Genomic DNA, 20,813 nt, shown 5'->3' with positions numbered 1-20,813 from the left:
GCTATGTCTCTCAATAGTTTCTCAGCAATCTGCAAGTCTGGAAAAACTTGAATTTTGGTTTTCTTAGGCATATAATCTTGTTATTTAAAAAGAATTTTTATCTTTCTCTCCCCACCAGTGTTTAGACTCATTATGATAATGTCAGAACTTTCAAAACAGAAAGGAGTAGCAGGTATCCCTATCTTATTCCTATTCCTAATCTGTAGAACTGTGGACAGGTCTTTGCCTTTGGAGTTTCATTTTGCCTGTGATCTATTCCTGATTGCCTATGCTGCAGATTTCAGACAATCACATAGCCAATTATTTTTCAATAAATCTCTTTGCATACACACACACACACACACACACACACACCTCGTTCTGGTTATGCTTCTGTGGTTGAACCCTAACAAATACAAATACAATAATATTTGGACAAATTAAGAAGTTTATGTTAAGCATTGAACTTAAATGTTAAAACTTAGCAATAAAACTTAGAGTGCCAGCTATCTCATTTTCAATATAATACTTTTACATTTCATATATGAATCTACTATGAGGAAAACTTCTGAAATCTGCTTAAGAAAGATTTCTTAAATTCACACACTTTTATTAAGTCCTTCATTACATTATATTACATTAATTACAATCATATAAAGTTTCATGCAAAATAATATTTGACATTTTCATTTTTACAAATATTTAATTTATACTTAGGATTATAATAACCAAACTTAATTTTTTAAAATGCCCTATAAGAGTATGTAGAATATCTTTCAAATTAATACACATTAAATATTTAAATTTAATAATATACTATATATAAAAATATTTCTGTTTATGGGTAATTTAAGAACACTTTTTGGGTTTTGAGTTTGATAATATTTTGGGCTTCTATTTAGTATTTTTGGTTAAACATACACTCTCAATATAGCCATATATATGTGTGTATACATACACACATACATTCTTTCCTCATATACATATTCAGAGTAAACTAATTTTTCTTTTGTTTTCCTGGTGGTTTGTTAAGTGGTTTATAAATATAGTATCTATAAACCCTCATATACTGGAAGTAGCTCAGAACTAGAATCGTGAAAAACAGTAGCATCAGGACAAAGAGTATAGATGCAACCAGATAGAAGCTTGGGCTGAAATAACAACAACAACAAAAATCATTAGAAGTCATTGTTAGAAGTCATTGTTCACATGTTCATTGTTAATTTACTCAGTCAAATAGTTTCTGAATACCTAATTACTATGCCAATGACTGAGAACAAAGATCAATAAGACATAGTGTCTATCCTCAAGGTATTAAAGTGTTTGAGGCTGGGCCTGGGGTTGTAGTTCAGTGGTAGCGGGCTTGCCTAGCGTGCGTGAGGCACTGGGCTCAATCCTCAGCACCACACAAAAATAAATAAATTTGAGGCTGACCAGGGAGGAAAATAATGTGATCAGTATGATAAAGAAGAGCATGCAGTTCTGTGGGAGCCATGCCTCACAGAAGGTCCTCTAGTGGAGGGCACCCTGGAACGTGTGGGTAGGGGTGGATGAAACCTGGGAGTGAAGTAAGCGTTGCAAGCAAAGGGAGAAGCATACGGAAGGCCATGAAAGTGTGAGGAAACCTTGAAACCACTCCTGGAACATTCTGGATAACTCAATTTTCTGGAACTCAGGTGCTGGGTAGAGTAGTTAGAGATAGGTGGTAGGCAGGGGTCAGATGAGAAAGACAGTTTACATCAGGCTAGAGAGCGTGGATTTTAGTGGAAAGGCAAGAGGGAACTTCAGGGGATATGACATAGGATTGACATTTTAAAAAGATGATTCTGATAGTAGCGTGAAGAATGGATAAAAGGGAAGCCTGAGTGCAGAGACAGGAAAACCAGTTCTGAGATATCTGTAATAATTTAGTTATGATATGGGTCTTAACTAGTGGCTGAAGGAATGGAGAGAAGTGGACATATGTTTGGCAGTTAAGTTGGATTGATTTCCATGATGGTTTAAGATGTGGTGTTTGAGAAACATGAATAAATGATGTTACCCAAGTTTCGGGATAGCTTATCAAAGGGATGCATCACAATCCACAAATAGAGGATTCAAATGGAAGAGCATTTTTCTCCTCCTCCTTCTTCTCTCCACCCCCCACCCCTGTCAAAAAATTAGGTCTTGCTATGTTCCTGAGGCTGGTCTCAAACTCCTGGACCAAGGGATCCTCTTGCCTCAGCCTCCTGAGTAGCTGGGGCCATAGGTATATTCTACCATGTCCAGCTTAGAGTCTTTCTTGTGTGTGTGAATATGGCTGGTTTACTTTGGGGAATTTTGAATTTAAGGTGTGTGTGTGTGTGTGTGTGTGTGTGTGTGTGAGTGAATACATCATTTATTAAATGTTACTCTTGGTGGATGCCGCACATGTGCCTCTTCACTCAGGACTCTGCATGGGTGCCTCCCTTCAGGGTAGATTTGCTTTCTATTTGGTGTCCTAGTATCTGAGGTTATGGTTCCCTTTTAAACCATAATTATCATTATCAGTGTTACAGTTTCTGTAAGTTCCCTTAGTTGTCTTAGTCTGATCATTCTCATCTGTGACTGTAAACATTATTGGGCTCTAGAGAATGTATTTTTTCTTTAACAAAATAATATAACAACCATCTGATACCTTTCAGGCATTGTACAAGTTGCTGGCAGGACAATGATGAGGAAAAATAGACATGGGCCCCATGTCTCTTCTAGTGGGGACATAATCAAATGATCAAGGAGAAAATAAATCTAAAACTGCAACTGTGATAAAGAACTAAGAAGGAGAGATATATAGTGCAGTGAAATCTCATTGTAGTAGGATTTAATGTGGTAAATAGAATCCAGAGTACCTTTTTGGGAAAAAGATAATTATCCCCCAAATCTGAAGAATAAACAGAAGTTGGTAAAGTTGAATAATAAAGAAGGAAATGAAGAGATTCCAGACACAGGGAATAACATGTGGAAAGTTCCTGCTATGGGACAGAGTTCAGAGAAGCTAGGGACTGAGAGAAGTTTGGTGGGTCTGGAGCTAAGTAAGTGCATGATCCAAGATAAGGAGAAGTAGTTAGTGGGTAGATCATGTGAGGCCTTCTAGACCATATGAAGGAATTTTACTTCTATAGAAAGAAACTTAATGTGTTCAAAGTTACTACAATTACCATTTTGAAAATATTACCCTGGCTCCAAAGACGAGAAAGAACTATAAAAAAGTAGGAGTGAATAAGGAGAGTTTGGTTAGTAGTCCATTTCAGAAATAATGGTAGTTTGGATTGGGGTAGTGGTGATGGTTAGTAAGAAGTGGATCTATTCAAGGCCTACTTAGGAGATTAAATGAGTGGGAGCTAATGGTGGTTTGAATATGAATGTTAGGTTTATCATTTTTGTTTTTGACTTGTAAGCTTACATAGTCAGATATACTATTTCCTGGAAGAGGGAAAATTGGAAAACAGGGTCGCCACCTTGTTGAACTCCAGAGTGCACAATCAACACCGTAGGTTATATGAATTAACCCTCCTGGAGCTGCACAAGGACAATCCACAGGACTGTGTGTGATGACCCAGATGGATCAGTTGTAAGGTGGGACAGATAATTGGGTAGGAGAGTGTGTGGTAAGATCATGAATTCACTTTTGGACATGTCCAAAATGTGATTCCTGGAATGATGCTTTAGGAAACAGAAGAGTTACCAGTAATAACAGTGTCTAGAGTGGGACTATGGGAGCAGACAGCTGAGGTGCAGTAGAGGAGGAGGTCACCAAGCATGAGGAAAGGCCATGATGTTGAGCAGGATTGGTAACGTAGACACTGATGGTGGGGTTCATTATGGAGAGGAAATCAGTGTGACAGGGCCAGTTATTGATGAATGAAGGAGAATTTAGGGAGGACATAAACAATGAGCTAGGGCTATAGCAGAGGCCCTGAACCTCAAGGATATATATTCCCTGAGGTACAAAGAGAGTGTAAGAAAATAGCATTACAAAGAAGGGCTGGAGGTGAAGCAGTATCCTCAGGAGAAGGCTGGTTTCACCTAAGGGGATAGAGGGAGGACTCAGGACAGTTGAGACTAGTTCAGTGGTGGCAATTTCAGAGGATAGAATGGAAAAATTGGGAAAACTGCTCACAGAAAGGGCTCTTTTACTGGAAGTTGTTCACCCCCAGCTGGCCCCTATCTGTCTCTGGTATCCTGTAGGGTCCAGGTGTTAACAGAGGCTAAACTACAGTTACTAAATTAGTGGACCACTCCCTATGCCACACAGGTATGCTTTGGCTGCTGGAATTCAGCTGCTTGTGGGTGAGAGCTGGGGCAAATGGGTTAACTTTATTCTTTCTCCTCTCTTCCCTTCCTCCCTTGGCTCCTTCTTATGTTAGTGGGTACTTAGGTGAACACTACCACCCTCTATTCAGCTAAATCAAAGATGCCAATGTCATGAGGAAGAGAAGTCATTGTGAAGCAGTTATGTATGTTTCCCAAAGTTAAGTGAGAAATGACACTTGCTTTATCTTATCTACAGATTATTCATACCATTAACCTTCCATGACCATGAAACACTGAATCATCAGTAATACTGAAAATAGGCCATAAATAGCTTCTACCTTGTGTGTGTGTGTGTGCGTGCGTGTGTGTGCTGGGAATTGAACCCAGGGCCTTGCACATGCTAGGCAAGCGCTCTGTCGCTGAGATATAACCCCAGAATCTGTCTTCTACTTTTAATTAACATTTTACAAAAAAAAAAACCACAAACAAACAAACAAACAAACAAAAAAACACAAAAGAAAACAACCCCCTACAATACCAGACCCAGGACAGAAGCAATGTCATTTAATGTCCTAACTTAAATATTATGACTTTTTCTAAGTGTCCTCTAAGGGAACTGGAACTGAGACCAGGCACATGCCTTTACTAGTTGTTTCCTGGATACATCAGAATGATGGTCAGTGCACTGTCTCCACTGCAGTATTTTACCACCTGCCAAGTAGGTGGAGTCATGTCTAATAGGAAGGCAGGGGATACTGGGTGTAGTAATAGGATTTTTCAGGAATTCCTTCCTGTTGTACCCATAGTACACACGTATTGTTTTTAAAAGATCATGTAAAGGCAGAAATATTAGTGCTTTAGGAAAATAGCAAGCCTGTCACTTGGGAAGATAAATTTCACAGAGAACCAAAAAAAAAAAAAAAAAAAGACTCACTTCATTTAATTCTTTTGTTTGTGGGTTTGTTTTTAGGATTGGGTTCAATTACATGTCATATGATATTTTGGATAATAGGATTTTAAGCTGGGGACCCTGATAAGTGATTGCTCAGGCTTTGTTTTGGGGAATATTGGGGTGCCTTTCCTTTTTATCCACTACTCATATATTTTAGAAATTCCTTCACTAAAGCCTCTCCTTACCTGGGAATGATGCCATAGGTCTCTATTGCAAATATAGCCATTAGATTACAGAAACTGCAAATCAGAAAAATAACATTAAAGAGTAAATTAAATGCAATATATTTAAAACTTCCTCTACATCTCTACAGTAATAATCAAATCATATAATCTTAGTTAAGGTGTCATATTCTTTTAAAATATTTTTAGTTATATATGACAGTAGAATTCATTTTGACATAATTATAAAAGCATGGAATATATCTTTTTTTTCTAATTCAGACCCCATTATCTCGTCTTCCTCTTCCCTCTCCATCCCCATTCCCTTTCCTCTATTGATCTTTCTGCCATTTACTCATAGTTTTTATTTTTAAATTAATTCTTGTGGATGTGCACAATGTTGAGATTCACTGTGTTAAATTCATATTTGTACATTGGAAAGTTATGTCAGATTCATTCCACTGTCTTTCTTTTTTCCATCCCTGTTCCCTTCCCTTCATTCTCTTTTGTCTAATCCTGTCTCAGCCTCCTGAACTGCTGGGATTACAGGTGTGTGCCACTGTTCTGGCAGTTTTTTGAGTTCTTTATGTATCTTGGAAATTAATGCCCTATCTGAGGGGCAGGTGGCAAAGATTTTCTCCCACTGTGTAGGCTCTTTCTTCATGCTCTTGTTTTCTTTGCTGTGAAGAAGGTTTTAATTTCATATTATGTCTCATTTATTGATTTTTGATTTTATTTCTTGTGCTTTAGGAGTCTTGCTAAGGTAGTCAGTTCCTGAGCAGATATGTTGGAGGGTTGGGCCTACATTTTCTTCTAGCAGTGCAGGATTTCTGGTTTAATTCCTAGTTCTTTGATTCACTTTGAATTTTGTACAGGGTAAGAAACAGGGGTTAAGTTTCATTCTACTACATATGGATTCCCAATTTTCCCAGCATCATTTGTTAAAGAGGCTATCTTTTCTCCAAAGTATATTTTGGCACCTTTGTCAAGTATGATATAACTATTTACGTGGGTTTTTCTCTGTATCTTCTATTTTATCCTGTTGGTTTTCATGCTTGCTTTGGTGCCAATATCATGCTGTTTTTTTTTTTTTTTTTTTTTTTTACTGTAGCTCTATAGTATAATTTAAGGGCTGCTATTGTGATGCTTCCTGCTTCACTTTTCTTGCTAAGGATTACTTTGTCTATTCTGGGCCTCTTATTTTTCCTAATGAATTACATGACTGCTTTTTCTATGTATGAGGAATGTCATTGGACTTTCGATGGGAATTGCATTGCATTTGTATAGTTCTTTTGATAGTATGGATTTCAGATATGAATAAATGCTCTAAATTTCCAGGTAATATTAATTTCCAGGTGATGAAAAGTCTATCCCAGTCTACTTACATAGCTTTAGTCTCCAAACATTTAAAAACTTCTTCCTTCCCAAAGATTGGGCCTGAATCACACTCAAGAGGTACCATTGAACAGAGAGGTATGATCATTCATTTTGTTTTTATCACTAAACTTGATCTCCCACTCGCCATTTTTCAAACCTTCTAGAGGTTAGACACACATAGAAGGAGAGGATCAAAATTTTATGTGACTATTTTCTTGGCCAAAAGTACTTAGGTATCGAATGCTCAATATTAGGTTTTTCTTTTGAGGAGAGAGAGAGCTAGCATTCCAACTTTTAACACATAGACTGGGTTCTTCAGATATTTTTATCTTGTAACTGAGAAGTGGTCACCTAAAGTTCTGGGAGTCAGGTGATGCCTTCTGTATTGACCAATCACCCACCAATCATGGACTCCTATGTTTTTTTTCCCCACACATATTCTTTTGGGGTCACCTAACCCTTTATGTAGGCAGGGGTGGTGCCTTTCATGAGAGCTCAAGTATAGTTTCCCTTTTTTCTTTTTCTTTTCTTTTTTTAGTGGGGGGACCAGGGATTGAACTCAGGGGCATTCAACCACTGAGTCACATCCCCAGCCCAATTTTGTATTTTATTAGAGACAGGGTCTCACTGAGTTGCTTAGTGCCTTGCCTAGGCTGGCTTTGAACTCGTGATCCTCCTGTCTCAGCCATCCGAGCTGCTGGATTTACAGTCTTGCGCCATCGTGCCCGGCCCAGTTTCCCTTTTTTTCAGACAGGGCCTCATTAAGTTGCCCAGGCTGGTCTCAAACTCCTGGGTTCAGTGATCCTCCTGCCTCAGCTTTCAGAATAGCTGGGACTTCATGTGCACACCAGCATGCCTAGCAAAGTATAATTTCCTTTAATGGTGTGCATATTTGAATCCATTGAAAGTGAACACCCCCCCACACTTTGGCCCTATTTCTGTCCATCACATCACTCTTTAGCCTATTGTCACTGTACCTGCAAGCAGCCTATTGTCTTCAAATTTTCTAGATCATAGTCAAAAGTAGTCCTTGTTTCCCCATTCACAAACCAAGAGACCCAGTTAGCTTCCCCATGTGGTTCTCTGAGGCCTCTTTTACTTGTGGAGAGTACCCACATGCAGGAAGGAGGCACAGCACTCAGAAAACTCTCTCCAGAGAAATTCTACTAGCTTTTCTTTCTTTCTTTTTTTTTAAATGAAGTTGAATATTTTATTTCTTATTTTGTTGAAAGTGTATAAGAGTAACACCAGTAAATGCAGTACATTATAAAATTAAAACAGTATTGTTCTTCTGACACTATAAAACACACACTTTCTTCCATGCCCAGTTTTTTTTTTTTTCCAAAGGAAGATCATTAAGTATATTGACCCAAATCCAGGGATGGGTGAAAGCAAGTTACAATATTTTATTAGGCTTATAACAAGATTATCCTTGAATTACATACTTTTTATAAGTAGTTTTTGCCACAGATAATTTCATGAATTCTGATATCAGTCTAATTCCTACTCTAAAAATAATAAGGAATTGTAAAAAAAGATGCATATTGTGTTTATCTGCAGTCATTGGGAAGTTAAGGGGTATCTTCTTCCAGTAGCAGGGCTGAGAGTAGTTTTTTAAGTCTTCTATCCACCACTAATTTAAGACAACTGCAGAAGTTATAAACACTAGTTTCTTTAGGGTGCCATTTCCACTCAATAGATTTTATGTATTTCTCATAAGCTTCTTTGCTTACTAGGTCATCTAGTGCTGAAGGGTCACTCAGTGTCATCTTTATCAGCTAATCATCTTCATAGCAAGATTTGTTCACAAACCCTGGGTTTTCTGCAAGTGCCTCATTAATTTCAGTTACTTCTCCTGATAGAAGAGAATAGAGTTCACTGGCAGCTTTCACACTTTCCAAAGCACCAAACTCATCTTGTTTTTTCAATTTTGTCCCAACTTCAGGCAGACTACAGTAAACAACATCTCCCAGAGCTTCCTGTGCAAAATTGCTGATTCCCACTATTCCAATATGATTCCCTGTAGTTATCCATTCATGTTTCTCTGTGAATTTTCGCACGGAGAGCAGAGCGGGTCATGTGCTCAGCGCCCGCACAGCGCCACCCACACCCGCCACGGCCGCTGGCGGGCAGAGTGCAGCGGGCATAGGGGCTGCTCCAGGCTGCAGCAAACGCGCACCGCGCCTCTTGGAGTGCCATGTCTGCAAGAGTCCAGAGGGTCGCCCGCTGCACCTCTGCCACCCTACTAGCCTTTCTTATGAACTCCCAGTCTTTCAAATATATTGCAGGTTACTGGGGGAAGGAACCAGTTTGGGAACACTCTCTTGTAAAGTCCTGCCTTGGTGATTATGACTTTAGAATATGGGAAGAATTGACTTTGGGGTCTCTACCCAAACTGTAAGACAGAGAGAATTGCATCTGAATACCCAATTTACTGTGTTTTCCTATTAACTTTCAATTTTTTTTCTCTACAAATTTTTCTTTTATTTGAACAGCATACTGCTCTGTCCCTTTTCTTATTACCCTCAATTCCTTAAGCATGTGTATCTCCCCAAATTCTTCTCTTCTCTCTTTATGATCTGTTAACTCACATGTGTTCATGGAATCACTATAGAAGATAACCATGTTTGTATTTTCAATGTTTTGTCATCAGCTCTTCCCCCCCACCAACTCCAGGCTCAAATTAGAATTTTAAACTATTTATAGGATAACTTTCCTTACATAGTACATTGCCCTTTTGTTATGGTTTGGATATGAGGTGTCCCCCAAAACTCCTGTGTTAATGAAGAAGGTGAAATTGTTAGATCATAAGAGCTGTAACCTAATCAGTGGATTAATCCATTTGATAGATTAATAATTTAAAGGGACTAACTGGGTGGTAACTGTAGGCAGGTGGGTGGGGCTGGAGGAAATGGGTCATTCGGATATGCCTTTGTGGTTCATATCTTGTGCCTGGCTCCTCTGCTCTCTCTCTGCTTCCTGAACAGCTTTCCTCTGCCATGCCCTTCTTGCCAGGATACTTCATCTCATCTCAGGTCCAGAGTAATGGAGTCAGCCAGCTACGAACTGAGACCTCTGAAACCATGGTCGATAAAAAAACTTTTCCTCCTCTAAGTTGTTCTTGTTTGGGTATTTTGGTCACAGAGATAAAAACCTGACTAACACGCTCCTCAAATTCAAAGTCAGAACACTTATTTCAATACCTCCCCCAAAGATAAATAATACCCATTACCTTAATGGTCAAAGAATAGACCATTATTTAATCACCTGTCTAAAAAACTTGAAACCATATAGATTCTTTATTTTTCCTTCACTTCCCACATTAGGTCAAGATAATCACTCATTTTCTAATGCATGACACCCTAATTTTTTTCTTCCATACTTCCTGTCACTAGGCCTTCCTTTAACTCTTGCCTTGTTAATATCACTTTTTTTCATTTATATGATTAAAGTTTATTCTCCTTCTGCACCATTCTTTATTCTATTTCCAGGCTAAATTCTCCAGAATTTCCCCTAGTGAAGAAACTAAAGAAACCCCCTTGGACATGGGTTGAAATTTACTTAAACATTATGAATTGCCTTAAAATTGTCCCCCTTTTTGCTTTCTACCTTCCTTTCACTCAGGAAACTTTTCACATGACTTTATGACTCTGTGAATTGAAGATAATGTACAGTTAGCTTCATTTCATTATTAATGTAATTTCTTTCACCTGAAGTGTCTATTTTAGTCCATTGTCAATGTAAATTCTACAGATTCAGCATCCCTATTTTCAAAAACCCAAATCCAAAGTGCTCCAAAATCTGAAACTTTTTGAGCTCTGTCATGATACCATAGTGGAAAAGTCCACACCTGATTTCATATGATGGGTCAAAGTCAAGCTAGGTTAGACTAGTTTTTTTTTTTTTAAAAATATCCTTTACAATTGCTGCCTAAAGTCTAGATAAGCACAAACTTGATTTTGTTTCCACAGGTGGAAAATTAGAGTATTAATGGAAAGAAGGAAGATTAGTAGTTGAGAGTAAGAAAACAAATAAATGAGTTATGTAACGAGAGAAATCCAGTATTATATGAACACTCTGAAAGAGATTCAGAGCAAGAGATGGCATTATCTCTTAGCTCAATTACATCAGATGCCTGAAGGGATGAAGCTTTATGTTTGTTAAGACCACCCTTGTTTTTGGAACTCAGTAAGTTGGACTAGAAGCCTGTAAACATGAGTAGTTTTACTCTGGGAGATTTATTCATACAATATGATAGGGGTTTTAGTAATGCAGCATTGTTTTTCAAGTTGTATGTTCTTTTGATGTAAGGAATTCCTGTTTGAAGACTAGAGGGTAGGCTGTGATATTGTGAAATAATATCCCAATGTATTCTTCCCCCCATGACCTGGCATACAACTCCTGAAATCCTTGGAATCTTCAAAATTATAAGTTGTCTTTTGATATGCTAAGGGGTTGATTGATGACTGGCAGCCCCTGGGTAGTTTCAGGATGAGTGTTCTTAACAGAAAGACCAAGGCCAAATTAGAGGGTTGGGACTTCTAATCTGTCCCCCTTCCATTCTCCAGGAAGGGAGAAGAACTGTAGGTTAAATTGATCACCAATAACTAAGAATTTAATCAATAATGCCTATGTATTGAAGCCTTTGTAAAAGCCCCCGAAAGAGTAAAGAGAGCTTTCAAACATGTGGAGGTTCCTGGAGGGTGGTACACCCAGACAGCATGGAAACTCTATACCTGTTCCTACATGCCTTGCCCTGTGAGTTCTTCATCTGTATCCTTTGTAATATCCTTTACAACAAACCATTATTCATTAAAACAAAACTAACAACAACAAAAAACAACAAAAATCTAACACTGTCCCAATACAAGCATTGTATAAAATTATAGTTCAGCTTATGTGCAGAGGTATATGTGAAATATAAGTTACTTTCCTAGTTAAACTTGGGTGTTATCACTAATATTTTCTCAAAAAAAAGTAAAAACCCCCAAAACCCAGAAATATGAAACACTTCTGGTCCCAAGCAATTTGGATAAGAGCTACTTATCCAAAACCTGTTCCATGTTCTCCAGAAAATTTTCTTTTACTGCTCAAAATAACATTAATTTTTCCCATTTCTGAACTACTATTATGCCTGTTAACAATACAAATGATTATATTAGAAAATTTCTCATGAATTTTCTCTGATTTCACCTCATTTGGTTTGCATGGGTACACTCACACTTGCTTCCCTAAGCAGCCTAAGTATTAGCACCTTGAAGGCTAGGTTTGCATTTATCTTATGTTTGGATCTATAGTGGCAATGAGACACAGTAAAGTACTCAGAATGTAATTTTATTTTATTTCATTTTATTTCAAACATTGTTATCAGTTATTGATGGACCTTTATTTATTTATATGTGATGCTGAGAATCGAACTCAGGGCCTCACTCATGCTAGGCAAGTGTGCTAACACTGAGCCACAATCCCAGCCCCCAGAATGTAATTTTAAATGGAGTCATTTAGTTAACATTTAACATAAAATCTCCTACCCCCATAGGATGTTGAATGAGATTGCTACAAAATGAAAAGGCAAATATAGAACTAGCAAGAATAACAACAATTGAATCTGTAGATGGCATCAAATTAAATCAAGAAAACAAAAAATTAATTTTGAGGAACCAATACTAAAACTATTGCAATAAAACATTTATATTCACCTGTAGTTTGGGTCCAGGATCTTCACACGAAATATATACATTCCAGAATGGCCATTGGGCCAATATATGTGATTATTATTAGAACTGTTGATAATCTCATATGGTTGACTTAAGTCTCCTGGTTTTCCAACAGCATAAGAAAAACAGGTCCTATAGTTCTGAACAAGATACAAAGACCCAAATCCTAAGAACATTTTCTGACTTTAACGAACAAAATTATATTCTAATATATTTATCTTGAATAATTATTTAGAGGTGTAATGGCTAGTCTCTTCTATTCTACCATTGCAATGCTCTGTAGCATTTTTAGAGGCTACATTGGGGAAAAACTTGTGAAAAGGGAAACTTAGTAAGAGCAAATGCTATAATTATTTTGTATTTAAAAATACAAATAAATCAACAAAGCATAAAATCCTCCAAAGATTCTAATTTGGGATAGAAACTAATTTGCAAAGACACAATAGTGGAGTTGCTACATTCTTGGGTTCTTATCCTCCTTTGGGACTTCTATTTATTCCCATTATTATTAGTGTCTCTCTCTGGGGGGTATGTGTGTCTCAAGATAGACACTAAAAACAGTACTCCCCCCACCCCCATTCCTGGCTTCCCTTTTCAAAGCACACATGAAACAACCTATAATGTATATCCTTGTTTCTGCATTCTTTTGTTTTGTTTTATTTTATGGTGCTAGGGCTTATACCTAGTGCCTCATGCACCCTAGGCTATGCTCTACCTCTGAGCTACACTCCCAGCCCTTGTTTTCTTAAATTTTATTTTGCCAATTTGCCTAAGCTGGCCTCAAATTTGCCATCCTCCAGCCTGAGCCTTCTCAGTAGCTGAGATTACAGGCATCCACCATCCACGTCTGACTGCTTCTGAATCCCTTTGGGTCCTGTGTACTTTCAAAATCTACATAAAGTTCTTCTCTTCTACCACTCCTGCTCTCTGGAAACTTCTTGTTTGAAGGAAACAAGAAACTTTAGTTTGAATGTGTATCCCAAAGTTGGAAACCTGATCCCCTAATGCAAAGGTGTTGGGAGGTAGGGATAATGGGAGGTGTTTGAGTCATGGGGGTACCTGGCTCATGAATGGATTAATGTAATTACGGTAGGATTGGTTTTGTTATCCTGGGAGTGGATTCCTTTTATAAGAATGAGTTTGGATGCCTCTTGCTCACTGTCTTTCTTGACCTTGACCTCTTCTTTGCCCCCTCACCCTGAACCTTCCACCTTTGATGCTATAAGAAAGCCCTTGCAGGATGTTAACACTATGCCCTTGAACCTCCCAGTCTTCAGAAGTGTGAGCCAATAAATTTTTCTTTATATTAATTACTCAGTTATAACAGCACAGAATGTACTAAGAGAATGGTCTTTTTCTTTTTTTTTTTCTACTCTTCTTAAAGTATTTCTCTTCAATGAATAATTTCCCAGTCAACTGATCAGTCTGCTCTTACACAGTTTCAAAAGAACTTCCCCATGGCAACTCCATGTTATGATTAGATGGTGTTAATGATAAGCTCTAGAGTGAAACTTACTGCTTTATCTGCAGGCTGGCACACAGTAGGTGGCATATTTGTTGATCCTTAATTTGAAATGCTGTTAAAGTGTTTTATTTTGTTTTTAAATATTCAAGAGCTAGATCTGCAGTCTGTGCCTCCAACCTCTTTTTCTGGACTTAGGTTGAATGACCTCTAATAATAGGTGTCTTAGGTTAGCTCTATCCATCCACTCAGAAACTTTCTCTGAGTGCTATTTGTTCATGGCTATTTGGTATGCTAGGCAACCATGCCCTAGTTTCTCTGGAGACCTTTCTATCAACTATGCCTCCTGGAGAGTTTTCTCAGAAAAAAAAAAGGAAACTGCTTTATTCAAGTGTGAGGTACAATTTTGATTATGTCTATTCTTACTTCCCTGGATATCATGAAACTATGAGGATATGGATACTTTATCCTACTTATTGTTACCTCCATTCTAATAATCAATTATTCTTCATTTTTTTCAAGGAAATAAAATTGTTGTCAAGGGTCTGTAGCTAATTTAACAGTACAACTTTAATTAAATGAGAATTCTAGCATCACCTCTTCCTGAGAGTAGCATTTATGGATATTTGCCCCCCTCTTTGTCTGCCCACAGTCATTATCAATAGAACATTGATTCCTTTTGGATGTCACGAGAGTGGGGGGGTAATTCCAAGTCCTTACCTTTCATTATAGAAGCTGACAGGCACATATTCTTACCCCTAGGACTTCGCTGGAATTGGGTAGCACAGGAATTTGAATTAAAAATGAGATGCAATGGGAGTAATGTTTAGAGGTAATTCATCCCAGTGGAAGTGCCCTAACCAGGTTGAAAGAATTGTTTGAAGTAATGAAATTTGAGACTAAAATGCATTTCATGCAAGAATGCAACGGGTTAAGTCACTGAGTTAAAAGTAAACGCACAGGCTATCAGGGTGATGTTGAGAAGATTGCTTACCATTTATATTCCAGTAATGACAAGTATGAATTGAGCCAAGAACAGTTTGATTAAATGGAGCAGAAGGTCCAGCTGATGCTCAGCTGTGCATATACCACTGGCTGGTTGTCTTGGCTGTAGTTTCCCTCTTCATGTTAATGATATTGTGATATGAAAGATCAGATGAAATAAACAGCAATCAGGGGCAGAGAACGCATATGTTCTACTTCCACTTTGAGAAAGGTCTGGGAAAATCTTGGAAGATATTTGCATGATAAACAAAGGATGAGATCACAAGGGGAACAGAACCAGGTTGTGCACAAGAGATTTGTATTGAGCTATACTGTCAAGAAATTTTTGGATAAAACAGATCTGTTATATATTGTCTGGTTTTAGCTAAGAGTCACTGTAAAGAATCCAAATGTTTTGTGCCATAACCCACCCTGTCTGGTGGTAATTTTTCCTGGAAGGAAACACTAAGGAAGCAGACTCTACGAGTTGGCTTCTGCACAGGGTAGTGTGAGCTGCAGAAGCTCTGAGAACACAGCCTGAACAACCTGTGCTGAGCTGGGGTGAGGAGTTAATTGTCACTGAATGCCTGGAATACCAATTACCAGAACTAACCACCCAGGGAGGAATTTTTGAAGGGATGCTGCAAATAAGCTAGTGAATCTTTACTTTGATGAAAGACCAGATTTGGGTGTGGAGCCCTAGAATCAGGAGCCTCAATGGGTACAAATCATGATTAATTGTTCTAAGGTTTAGATAAAGATTGAAAAGGGTGTCAATCTATGGGTTTGCCATGAAGATGGGTGAATAGCAGGTAACTGCTATTACAGACTAGCTTATATGCGAAATGGTTCCAGCCTTTTATGTACTTAAGATTGCACCCAGGGCTGGGGATGTGGCTCAAGCGGTAGCACGCTTGCCTGGCATGCTTGCGGCCCGGGGTTCGATCCTCAGCACCACATACAAACAAAGATATTGTGTCTGCCGAAAACTGAAAAATAAATATTGAAATTCTCTCTCTCTCTCTCTTTCTCTCTCTCTCTCTCTCAAAAATAAAAGATTGCACCCAAAAAAAGACTGCTGTGTTTCTATAAGAACTGATATGATTCTCATTCAGAGAACAACCATGTGCCTCGTAAATCTTTTGGGGTCAGAAAGTTTGCACTTTCATCTATCCTGGGTCATGTTATTTTATCATATATTCTTATTATAAACTTTGAATAAGTAACACTTACTGGATTTACCTGGTGGCATTTATTTCTTATTTTTTTCTTATTTTGCCTACATTTTGACATTCATCCATACAATGATATTGTGGATATAATATTCTATTTTTAACTCTGCTAAGTTTTGAAGGTAGCTAGGAACATAGACTATGATTCTCTGGTATTTACAGCAATCCCTTGTATAACTCCCTCTTTTCATACACTTATGTATTTACCCTCTGGTTTGTGAATTCCTTTTTAGAGGTGGGTATTGCAATCACACTGAAAATTCCTCTGCTTCCCTTCCTAGCAGGTCACTTTCTTTTATATAGGTGGGTCATTTTATAATTATTTTAATCCTAAGTGTCACTGCTAAAATTCTTAATTTTGTTCAATTTAATGAAGTATTATTATGTCTTGATAAAATGCAAAGATAATTATTTTAAAAAAATACATCTTTTACCATTTCTTACCTTTGTCTACATTTCTACCATTGCAATCTCTAGCGCATTTCTAAAATAATGTTGGGTATAGATTAATGAAAAATAAGTGAAGGTCTCATTATTTTCTGGTGTCTATTAACTGGAAAAATACAAAACAGTTTATATTTTTTGATGAAGGGTTCTTCTGGGTCAACATTAGACTATCAAACTTCTTGTTTTACCAATTTGGTCAAAATAGGAGCCCATGAACATTACTGAAAGAATATGTGACCCTGGCTAAATTAAGATCATGAACTAGACATACATAATCCTAACTAAGCATTGCTGATAAGGACTTAACTTACCTTGTATCATTACATGTATTTTTTTTTTTGCAGATAGACATCTCAGAGTCTATATGGTTTCTAATTCCCTACTGTTATTTAATAATGGGATACTGATACCTACTACTCTTTTTTGTGTCACACCTGATATCCCATTATATTATTAGATTCTTCTTGCTCCAAGTTATTGTCATTTCCCCCTTCTTTTTCATTTGAAATCTCACTTAATCAATGTCCCCTTGTCTTGTGAATTGCACTCCTTTCCTAGCCAATGACTTCTCAGTCTATTATTTTCAGCCATGGTCAAAACTCAAGATCCATCCTGTATTATATGTTTGTAGCCAGCAACTCTGAACCTATTTTCTCCCTTTACTTCTTAATCTCCAACATTAACTTGGAAGAATCTGTGAAAATGACATTATTGTTTATGGGTCTCAGTTTGCAAACCCATTGCACTCTCCTCTGAGAATTCACAATCCCTAGGGCTACTTTTATGCAAGTGTCATCTATTCTTGCAGAAGCAGGACTGTGTAGCAGTCAGTGAAGCCTCAAAAATTGTAAGGTTCTCTATTTCATTTTAGGCATACATTTAAGGAAAAAGCACCCCTGATCGCCCTGTTGACTTAATATACAGTGATACCCTTCAGTTAGAGTAGCCTTGTTCACCAGCATGGAACTAGTCTTTGCATGTACCTGCTTTCTGTAATACACACACACACACACACACACACACACACACACACACACTGAATCCATCCTTTTTGAGGTGAACTTTATTTTTCACACAGCAGAACTGAACATTTAGGGCCTGGACTGGGCCCTCCAAAATCTTTCTAGATTGTAAACTACTATTTCAATGTTTTCTTTAATTAGTTCCTAGAACATTAGTATCACCTGGGAACTTGTTAGAAATGCAAATAATTTGGGACCCACCTCCTACTGCTGAATCAGAAAATCTGGAGGGGGGACCAAGCAATCTACTTTAATAAGTCCTCCGGATGATTCTGATATATACTAAAGTTTGAGAGACAGGCACCATTTCATGCTGATTGAGGCAAACTCTATGACTGTTAATTACCCAGCTGGTTCATTGCTTCCGTGGAGTATGCTATTTTCACAAAATCTTAGAATGTTTAGGTGCCCATTGTGAGAATTTTGAGGATAGAGAAAGTATCATTTACATCCATCAGTTTCATACCTCTGGAAACCTTTCAATCAAAAGTCAGGAGGATAAGTTTTGTTTGAATTGGTTCCATTACTAGCTTAGTTGCTTATGATGTTTGAGTAGAATGAAATCTTTGCAACGAAAAGATGATCTATAGTTAATTCATTAGATTTATAAATATGTATTGAGCACCTATAATGGGATAGATGCTGAGATACAGCAGTGTAAACAAAATTCCTTTCCTTCTTGGGGCTAACTTTTTTGTTGGGGAGCCAGATAGTAAGATACAAAAGCAGGCTGTATAATGTTGTAGGGCAGGTCCAAGATGGCTATAGGATCCCTCGTTGAGGCTTCCTGCAGACTGTTTTTAGTATGTAGCCAAGGTCATGAATACTCTGATTCAGCATTTGTACTCAAGGTCATACACATTTGCTTGTGAGCAGGTGCTCACTTATGTAAACTGTTATGCCTTCTTTGTCTGGCCTGCACATGAAAAAGGCTTTTGGAAGGGCTGGGGATGGGATGCTGACTAGAGGCACCTCTGAATAAAGCATGTCTACCAACCCAACTGTGCCTAGACTCCTTTTTCAACTGCTGGAGCCCCAGACTTTCCTTTTCAGGTCTGAGCCTCAACCAGACAACTGGCATAGTCAGCAGGATCTTCTGCTGGTGAGAGATGCATCAACTCTCTCAGACAGAGGAACCTGTGGCTCCTGAACAGCATGTTGCACTTGGTTGCCACAGTCCTATTAGTATGGAGTCCTGCGGAGAGTTGGGATATGGTGGATGGGTTCCCTGTGAGCGTAGAGAAGGTTTTACAAGCAGTTAGCTCTTGTCTATAAGCAAGCAATCCGAAGACAAGTGGATTAAGTTTTTCTGATTGCCCTGTGATGAACATGGACCCAGCAGAGTGGGCTGTGTAAGGACTGGTGGAGCCCAAGATCTGGCCCCTGGCCAAGGAGAAAGGTGGCAGTGGTGGTGCAGACTGGATGGAGAAATGGCCTAAAGAGCCACACAGATGACTGCTGGGGCCATGGATGTTTCTTATAACTCTGAAAGCAAAAACTTATGCAGCTTTATGAGAGACTGCCAAAAGTAGGGAGCTACAAGATAAAGAAGAGGCCTTGAAAACTGGAGTGTGGTCCCTGGAGGAGGATCTCAGTACTTTGAAAATACCCCCCAGCTTTCCTCATACTGAGTAAGAAGACTAAGAAGACGAGGAGGAGGGGGCCTAACACCTGTAAGCACAGCCCGTGGTAATGCATAAAATGAAAACAACAGCAGCCAATGGCTCCCATGGGCAGCCACTGGTAGGGCTGGCCTGGGTAACCAAGTTCACCGTATTTCTGCCTGTCAAGCAGAGTTGGTGGACTTAGGAAAATAATTTGGGCAGAGATCAGGAGAGCCCCTGGCTGCTTTGTTACTATGCCTGTGAGATTTAGGCACATTATGTGTAGTGCCTTAAAAATGGGAGGTTAGAAATTCTCCTTGCAGAAGAGGTTATAAAACAGTAAATGCCAAAGAGGCATTTAGAGGGGCCAAGAGAGCCCAGATAAGCTAGGAGCCAGCAGGAACAAAAGACTTCAAGAGGTGCTAGGGCCTGTCACTTAGGTAGAACCAGAAACCTCCATAATTTGGAGGTAAGGCACCTATCCTGTCTAGTGATCAGTACACTGATAGCTCTAGCCATGGAAAACTGTCTGTGTGGGCAATGGTGGCTGTGGAGCCAAAGACAGATACTATCTGGTTTAATACCAGTACAGGACAAAATAGCCAGTGAGCTTAGCTGCATTCTGTCTGGATGATGGTAACAAATGAAGTATCCCCCATAGTGATAGGTGCTGACAGCTATGCTGTGTAATGGGGGCAAGTTCTATGGTGAGAGCTCTGGGATCTAGGCCACCAGGAACACACAAGGGGCTATAGAGCATGTTATTGGCTCCCTAACTATCCTGGGGAATGATGAAGCAGATGTTTTAGCTAGAGTACAGTGGTTAGAATGGGTACTTCCCATTGACCTAGTGGCTTGGTTGTACCACCACTTACAGCATGCAGATGTGATAAACATGTGGAATGTAGTCAAACAATGGGGCCTGCCTTTAATGTGGAATGCTCTGGTGGAAGCTTGCCAGGCATGTGGTTTGTGCTTAGGAACATCCACACCCTTGATGCTTTGGAGCTGCAAATGGCCAGGTAATGCATGGATGTGTCTCCTTGACATGATGGCAGGCTGACTACATCAGCCATTTATTGAAGTCAGAGGAGGCCATGTTTGCCTTGACAAGCAGTTGGTATAGCCACAGGCTTATTGCTTGCCTGACTTAGTAGCCAAATGAATTAGCTTACTATGATTTGTGCCCTGGCAATGTTAATGACCTTGTAAGACTGGCCTATCACAATAGAGAGTGATCAAGGTACCCATTTCATGGGTCAGGATATAAAGTAATGGGCAACTCAGTTACAGATTTAATGGAAGCTTCCTGTCCCATATCACCCACAGACTGAAGCATGATAGAAAGACATGATTGCCTGCTTAAGCGAGGACATAGGAGTTCAGTCAACCCACCTTTTATGAAGGGGCAGGTATAGTCTCTCTTCACAATTGTGTGAGCTCTGAATGAGCATCCCTGATGAGGGGGACCAATCCTGTGGAGGCTTTGTTTACACCACACAGTGACCCTAATACAGGTCCAGGTGACAACAAAGGATGTTATACTTAAGCCTGGGTTTGGGAGGCAGGGGATGTTCTTTTACCTGCTCCCATTGGATTTGAAT

At 38.8% G+C, this 20,813-nt stretch overlaps 1 protein-coding gene across 1 annotated transcript in view; it reads right to left on the bottom strand.

The window, feature by feature from the left end:
- Positions 1-976: 976 nt before the first annotated feature.
- Catspere (catsper channel auxiliary subunit epsilon) overlaps positions 977-20,813 on the bottom strand; it is a 151,119-nt gene continuing 131,282 nt past the window's right edge. The window contains exons 21-23 of the mRNA XM_077802935.1: positions 12,441-12,598; positions 5,389-5,442; positions 977-1,130 (exon numbers count right to left, since the gene is read on the bottom strand). Coding sequence (XP_077659061.1) covers positions 977-1,130; positions 5,389-5,442; positions 12,441-12,598 — 366 coding nt within the window. The remainder of the gene's footprint in view (positions 1,131-5,388; positions 5,443-12,440; positions 12,599-20,813) is intronic.

This window comes from Urocitellus parryii, chromosome 9, assembly GCF_045843805.1.
Source record: "Urocitellus parryii isolate mUroPar1 chromosome 9, mUroPar1.hap1, whole genome shotgun sequence".
NCBI classification, from domain to species: Eukaryota; Metazoa; Chordata; class Mammalia; order Rodentia; family Sciuridae; genus Urocitellus; species Urocitellus parryii.
The sequence above is the reverse complement of the archived record's forward strand: the minus strand, read 5'-3'. Positions and strand labels throughout refer to the sequence as shown.